The sequence below is a fragment of the Limulus polyphemus genome, unplaced genomic scaffold (genome assembly GCF_000517525.1).
Source record: "Limulus polyphemus unplaced genomic scaffold, Limulus_polyphemus-2.1.2 Scaffold5128, whole genome shotgun sequence".
Classification (NCBI taxonomy): domain Eukaryota; kingdom Metazoa; phylum Arthropoda; class Merostomata; order Xiphosura; family Limulidae; genus Limulus; species Limulus polyphemus.
In genome coordinates, this window is record NW_013670738.1 from 70,567 (window position 1) to 78,961 (window position 8,395).

The window sequence follows — 8,395 nt, forward strand, 5'->3', positions numbered from 1 at the left end:
GAAAGAATAAACCAGTTTTATTAAGAAAGGACTTTTCGTCGAACGAATTTACGGAAAAATCTATTAACAAACGGAGACGTAACAATATAAACATATATATTGTTACGCCTCCAGTCGTTAGTTAATTTTCCGTAACTTCGTTCCGACGAAACTTTAGCGACACCAGTCCTTTCTCAAATAAAACTGGTTTATTCTTTCCGAATACAACTTTACGATACACTTAATTTCAACAGTCGCGCTATAACGAACGCTAGAACGTCTCACGTGCTCGTGCTCGACAATACTCAATTACACACTCTCTGACTGCAGTTCAATTACTCATTACCTACACATTGTCCCGTCACGTTGTGACCATCTTATATATACCAGACTACCCCCAATCTAGTAATCTCCCGACAATTCACGAAGGTTCGAGAAAGAAGTGGCGTGATACTAGTCACGTGACCTCGATGTCGTAACAATATTTCTACCCAAGGGTTGTTTACGTTAAAAAATGGTAATTACTTTTGTAGAATTTGAGATAATTGGTTTCCAATTTTCATGCCAAAAATACATTTTAGTAGGTGAAGATAGATTACAGCACAACAATTTCATTAAAATGCGAGAAAAATGTAGCAATTACTAAGCTTACCGGATCTATTTTTCTGCGTGATAACACATGTTCTTCGCCAGAGGCGAATCACCAAAACCTGTCAAATCAATATGTATTCTTACTATCACATGCGACGGAAAAACCGGAGTGATGCTCTGATAGTAGGGAATTATGATTTATTAGTAACTATGGCATTATTGTTATTTCATAACCATATAATATTATTAGTTGACGACTATGGCAGTGTTATCAGATTTGAAATTTTATTGGACTACACGTGCCTAGAGTGAAGAGAAGCGACCTTTAGTACCAAAATATAATTTCTACACTTTTGGCAGGTGACATCCATTACTCTTTGTTCTCCCTGACACTTTTTAGTTGGGTAATGTTACTGTTTGATAACCATGTCATTAACCCCTTCCGTATCAAGTATTCTGTTTTATTTTTTCTTGAAAATGAGCTTCCAAAAAAGGCATTTTTATATTTGGTTTTTTGAGAGCCTATTGTAATATATGATAATATAGCGAATAAATTCGGGCAAATAATTAGAAATACGGTGAGAAATGGTTTGCCGGAATTAACTAGAGCAAATATTTTTGAAACATGGAGGATGCCCAAGTTATCTTGGGCAAATCACGGAAGGGGTTTTAATCAAAGGGCACAAACACTTCACTGTCACTGTGTCAACAAATATATCTATACAAATATAGTAGTACTGTCTGTTGTCCATGTAAGTACTTTGCAGGGTGTGGGTGGATCTTCACCAAAATTTATATGGAGGTTCATTAGATACACGTGGGGGGTACGTGCAAATATTCAGTTTTGCGGTTTGTCTGATCGTTTTTTACCACTACTTCACTCCCTGTAAATGGATCTTCACCATATTTGGTATGGAGGTTATTCGGGTTCATGGGGAGATACATACGAATTTTCACTTTTGCGTTATGCGATTTTGCGTGTTTTACTATTACATATAAGGGTTGGTTTGTTATGAATTTCGCGCAAAGCTACACGAGGGCTATCTGCGCTAGCCGTTCCTAATTTAGCAGTGTAAGACTAGAGGGAAGGCAGCTAGTCATCACCACACACCGACAACTCTTGGGCTACTCTTTTACCAACGAATAGTGGGACTGACCATCACATTATAACGCCCCCATGTTTGGTGTGACGGGGATTGAAACCCACGACCCGCAAATATTTTTTTATGCTTGGTTTGCCTACAGTCAGCAGAATGTCTTCAGTGGGTAAATGTTTCAGAATTTTACGAATTCAGCAGTTCCTTGGACACAAGTATACAGAGAAAACAACCATTCGAATGCAAGGTTTCAGGCTCTTCTTACATCAGATTTCTTTGTAGTACAAACAGTGGATCTTGAGGAAGGATATTGGTTCAAAACTCCGTATTGAAAGACTATTTTTTTAATGTCTGTGGACGGGCGTTAAACAGATATTGTTGTATGAAAAAAGACCACATTTATAGTTACATTGAGACTAGAACCTATTTTCTTTTGTGAAACAGAAACGACTATATACATTTATAATTAAATGGACATACAAGTTGAGAAATTTTTAAAGCTAGTGTAATGTCGTAGCTTAAGTTTTTCTTCTTCTTTTTAACTTGAAGATTTGTATTTTTGTTTTGCCAGAGGGAGTATTGATGTCAGTTCTGGAAAGTTAGGAAATTATTTGAAAGTACTAAAACTAACAGTTAGGCAAAAGTAGGGTTTGGAAATGATAATGAATTATTGATTCAGCCAGTTAGTTGGTTCAGCTCTGTAAATTTTAATTTTGCGTTTTCAACAAACTACTAGAGATATAAAAACGTACCGTACGCTCGAGGGAAGTTACGAAACATAAGTCACTATTGAGGCGTTATTTATCGGTGAAGTTAGGCCTATCGTTACATGGAACTTGTACAAGTTGTACTTTTTGAACTTAAGTCGGTGGAATAAAACGTTTCAATTTTCACTAAGTGGACTAGACTATGCATTTTTATTTTTTATCGGGTAACCCAAAAAGAAAAACTTCCTGTAACTGTAAGTATTACTATTACGTTGCAAGTTACAAAATAAACTGCACGTTAAGCAAGTTTAAACTATAACGCTTTGTTTGAAAAGGAGACGGAGACCTCTGATATGTGAAACTATTTTTTCTGTCTTAAAATCAAAACAGTTCAAAGAGATAGATGAGTACACATGTAAACTTATGTATCGTAATTGTGGTTCGGTATGAGGGGAATGAGTCAAATTACACTTGTAAGTTGTATTTCATCAGGTCTCGTTACCACACATTTCAAGATCATTATTGTTGCGTCATCGAGAACACGTGACTGGTGTGGCGCCACCTATTTTCTAGAAGTATCCTGTACCTTGGCGAATGCTCTAGTATTTACTAGATAAAGGGTAGTTTGGTATATAAAAGAGGGTGACAACGTGACGGTAATAGAATAGTGTGTGTAAAGGTAATGAGTAATTGAACTGCAGTCAGAGAGAGACGTATTGTTGATGTTAACGTTCGTTGTTAAAACGTTTGTAAAAGAGCGACTGTTGAAAATAAGTGTATCGTGAAGTTATATATTATTATTTAAATATTATTATTTATTAATGGGAACATACAAATGATAATCAGTGGAAACTTGATTGGATCAGTTCATGTCATTTACTAGTTACCTCATGGCTTTTAATAAGCCAGCGTGCGTGGATTGGTTTCAAAATGGCCGTCTGGGTGTCAATGGACACATGCTGGTTCTCCATACATGGGCTGTCTCCCAACAACGATGTAACCTTGCTGATATACCACTGATGGAAGCATTTTTTCAGTTCATCTTTAAATGCTTATAGTATTGTTACGTCTCCGTTTGTTAATTAACTTTCCGTAACTTCGTTCCGACGAAACTTTAGCGACACAAGTCCTTACTTAATAAAACTGGTTTATTCTTTTTGAATTCAAAGAATAATAAGTAATTTACAGTAAAACAAATTTATTTCACTTTATTTTATTTATTTTGACAAGCAGTCTTTCCTCCAATCGATTGTTCTTCTCCAAACTGGTAATTTTTTCTTTTTTACTAAATAACATCAAGGGTATTATACATACTAGCAGAAAAATTAAAGCTGTAGTTTTAACAATTTTTATTGATATTAGAATGAGTCCTTGGAAAGTGTTTAAATGCTCAACAAAGGTATTGATGCATACAAACATTCATATAAGCACTAGATATAAATGGCATGTGTAATGACAGGAAATAAATTAAAGCTAAATAAAGTCAACTGTAAATTTCCATATATAACTCATTTGTAAGAAATGTAAACAAGTTTTTAATATTCTTCATGAACCTCAAAAAAGTGGTTGAATATTCAAAAGTTACATGAAAAAAAAAATTATACTTCAAATGTGATGTTTTAACAGACAAAAACATAAAAATTAATCAGTATAGTGAATATCATAAAAAGCATGTCAGTAATTTGAGGGTTAATCTACTGATTGACTAATTAACTATTAATTTATTCTACATATCGCCAGCTTAATAGCCAAAATATAGGAATTAGTAATCAGCCAGTTAAAAGTTAAAAAATAACTATGCTGTTAGTCATAACAACAACTAATCTCCACGGTTTCATTCCTATATAGAAGACTTATTTATTTATATGTATTAAAAAATCAAAGAATCATATATTGCATAATATAAAGTTAGTGCCAAATGTTTCATATTACTTTCTTTAAGTTGAAAGATAAGTCAAATTAATATGTTACACAACAAAACTATCCTATTCCTTTAAAATATATAAGTTATTAGTGTAATGCTGTTCATACCACCGGGTATAACTATTCTGTGCAACAGCAGATAACATTCTTGATTCATTCATGCTGTAGAGAGTAACAAGTAAGGTTGCATTAGCATGTGGCCTAATCCATAAATTAGTTCTAAACTAGAACTCCAGAAAAAAGTTAAATATTTGATTCATTATATTTAAATATATATTATAGGAGAATGAGGCATACAGTATAAGCATACCAAATCTTCGCTCATTACCTGTTAATTGAACATTATGTATAAAATAAAAAAAATAATTTTTACACCATGTGGTGTTCTATCTGTCTTGAAATTGTTACAATCAGATTTTTCTTGTTTAATGATATTTATACACGTATTAAATAATATAAAAAGTGTTGAGGACTAATAACATAATAGGAGTAAGAAAGATAGCCTTCGTGTAGCTTTGCACAAAATTCAAAACAAACCATAAAACAAAAAAATGATTGTAATAGTGCAAACAGAAAACATTGAAAATATTGTGAAATAAACTTTGTTTGAAACTAATAAATTTGTAAGGTTTTAATTTAGTTCAGACAGATTTAATTATCAAATTTCATAATGAATATCACTGCTGTAATTACTAGTAGCTTAAAGGTGAGCCTAAAACTTAATATCTAGAATTACCCTCTTATTCATCTACTACTATCACATTTGCTAGTAAGTAGTATATGAGCTTATAATTGAATTTAAAAACTAACTTATTGTCCATATTTTTGCCCAAATATAATTTAGAGTGACATATAACTATTTCCATCTGTTTATTTTGATTAATGTTAAAAATAGCCAATTTGTAATTATATATATATATTTTTTTTTCCTACCATTTTGAAATATATTTTATATAAAAAGTAACTTAATATGTTAATCAGTTTCATGTATGTTTCAGGTTTCTATGACAAGTACATTCTTCTTATGGATTTCAACAGTTTATACCCATCAATTATTCAGGAATACAACATATGCTTCACAACCATTTCACGTGCTCCAGCTGCTTTTACCAATAATGAGGTAAACACTATGTTAACTTTTTTTCAAAAAACAGACAGTGAATTTATCTGGTTGACATCATTGTATATAGACACTTAACCTTTCTTTTTTCTGCTAGGGGACAGTATTTGCAGTTATGTGCCAACTTCCTCAGTCATTGAAGGACTAGCATAGAGTCTAAAATATGAATAAGGATATGTTAATCAATTTCATTCTCATCTGATATCTTCTGTCACATGACATTTCAGATTAACTACTGACAGTTTACTAAAATAGATTGATTTAATACTTTTAAGAAAGCATTAGTAAATAGAACTTATATTTTTTCATTATTATAGTAGTTTTAAGCTATTCCCAGCAGGTAATTTGTTAATGCCCTAGTTTGAAGAATACTTGCCAATACAGAAATTAATATGAAAATTTTCAATCTCGTACTAATGTTTTATGTTGTTTTAAACACTTTGTTTCTTCAAAGATTTTAGTCATTTTCATGCTTAACTATGTGAAAGTAAATAACACATTTGTATTGAAGGCTGATGCTAATGTAAACAATTCTGAGTAAACCATAATGATATTTCTTAGTTTTGTTCAAAAAAGTTTTAACTTTTATTTAAAAAAATGAAATGTCTTTATATGTTTGAGAAAATATTATTTTGTGTTTAATAATACTTTGCTAAATCAAATAGTTTCATTATTGTTCCCATTTGATGATGAAAAAGTTATTTTTTTATTTTTATATAAAGCAAACATTTTTAGAATAATGTATAAAGTGGAATAATTTCTTATTAAATGGATTTTATAGATATTTTTGTTTGTAGCCACATTTGAAAACTTCATTCTCACAATAATAATATTTTCCTTTACTGTTTTACAAACAAAGAAAAGTATTTTATGAAATTGTGAACAATATTATTCACCTTTGTGAGTACAATTTCACAACTGTATGTAGGAGGATGAAGTCCAAGTAGAACTTCCAGATCCTAGTTTGGAACCAGGTGTTCTTCCAACTGAAATTCGCAAATTAGTTGAAAGCCGTAGACAAGTTAAACAGTTGATGAAAAATTCTGATCTCTCCTCAGACGTCCAGCTTCAGGTAAGATTTTAATATATTAGGTAAATAAAAGTAAATAAACTGAAGCTAAATTGTTATAGTTAAAAACTGGAAGAAATGTTCCTTCAATTGAAACTTCTATATTTTCGAGCTGGAAGCTCAATTTTTGAGGGCAGAGCTTTCATAGGTCATAACAAAATTGCATAGGAATTGTATATATGTATGATCTTATCATTACTTATTAATAGTTCATTTGTACCTGTACCTAAATGTTTGCTTTGTTTTAATTAAACTTGAAATAGTGTATATAGGTTTTCAGTATACACTTGCAATTTACTTTGAGTACTTTAAGAAATAACAAACCTGCTATGTTTTTGTATGCAGTACTATTTCTTAACTTTTTTTTATGTACTAGCTGTATTCATTTTTAGTTTCATAGGGTAATAAGGCAGTTTAACTAGCTTGAGGATGTTTCTATATAAATCCAAAAGGAAGTTCTAAATATTAGTTATGTGTAATTTATTATAAAAGTATAATGTAAATATCCCACAATAAGTTTGTGAACAGTGATGATTTTTATTTCTTAGTATTTTGATGGTTTTAAAAGGGGGACATAATAATAAGGGGAATGCATGTTGGACATAATAAGTTGTACATGAGCTTTGGTTATTACTGCTAGGGACCAAATTATTTCACTTTTTAACATAAACTGTATATTACCTGTACTTAGTCAATCTTGATACATTATTTCAGAGCTAATAATCAAAAGTGAAGATCCTTTAGGAAACAGAAATACCTGATATAGGTTCCTATATATCATTCCTCTGCATTATTGGTTTTGACCTTGTTTCTTTTATGTGTTACAGTTAGTTTTCTAAACACATTTTTCGAAATTATTTATGCACCAAATTACTTGTGTCTTCAACTTTGTTGGTTATAGAGTCCGTAATAACATGAGTTACACAGAGGAATGTGAACCAATACACCATAAATATTACAGTTAATCCCATTAATTACTGCTGGGATTCCCTGTGTATTTTACATTAAAAATTAGTGATTTTTGCCAGTTTAAACCATCTTGAGTGTGAGATTACTTTGTGAATGTAACAAAAAGCAGAGATACACTCATATTCTAGTAATCCAATTTTGTGAATGGTCTACGATACAAAGAATGTAGATTGAAAGAGACAGCTATGGCATATTGGAACTTTGAAGGAGCCAGGAAATCTTTTCCATGTTTTCTACTCATGATCTACCAGTTGCTGACTCTTTGTGTTTTGATTACTTTGATTTCAATTACTTACAATTTCAAATTCAGTTTCAACTCTAATTTATTTTCTTCTATTTAAATACAGCCTTTCTTCCCATTAATTTCAATCAGCTACTGAAGCACCAATTCCTGTCACTAGACAATTGGTAACTATTCACTTTCTTTTTTCCTTGTTTTGTTCATACTCATATCAAGGCTTATCTCTTTCCTTCAACTGGTGACAGACCATTATATCTATCCTTCCTCATCCTAAATCCACGAGTCTCTCACAGTTGCAGCAATCACATATGTGTTCTACCTATTCCAAACCTTTGGATACCAAGAAGGCATGTACCAATAAAATATCAATGAAGCAAAACCATAGTTAAAAAAACAAACTAATCCAAAACAAAGACATTACCTATGATAAATAAAGAAAACTACAAAAAATAAGGATATAAAAAATTAAAATGACTGACTTACTTAGCTATTAGCTTTTGCCCATTTCCTACAATTGCTATACTATTTTTTTATGTTACCTGATTTAGATTAATAATGAATATTTAATAATGTTTTTTTTACATGTGCACTTTTATTCACATACTTATTTACATTTGTTTTCAATTTTATATATAACCTGATACTTATTCATTAATTAATCCTGCATTTTCTTGGAAGACTGGCAGATAACTGATGCTT

The 8,395-nt window shown here is 31.3% G+C and overlaps 1 protein-coding gene across 1 annotated transcript in view; it reads left to right on the forward strand.

The window, feature by feature from the left end:
• Positions 1 to 6,501, forward strand: part of LOC106472162 (DNA polymerase alpha catalytic subunit-like) — a 73,059-nt gene extending 66,558 nt beyond the window's left edge. Inside the window, exons 23-24 of the mRNA XM_022400763.1 lie at positions 5,296 to 5,417; positions 6,346 to 6,501. Of these exons, the coding sequence (XP_022256471.1) occupies positions 5,296 to 5,417; positions 6,346 to 6,501 (278 nt within the window). The remainder of the gene's footprint in view (positions 1 to 5,295; positions 5,418 to 6,345) is intronic.
• Positions 6,502 to 8,395: the final 1,894 nt, after the last annotated feature.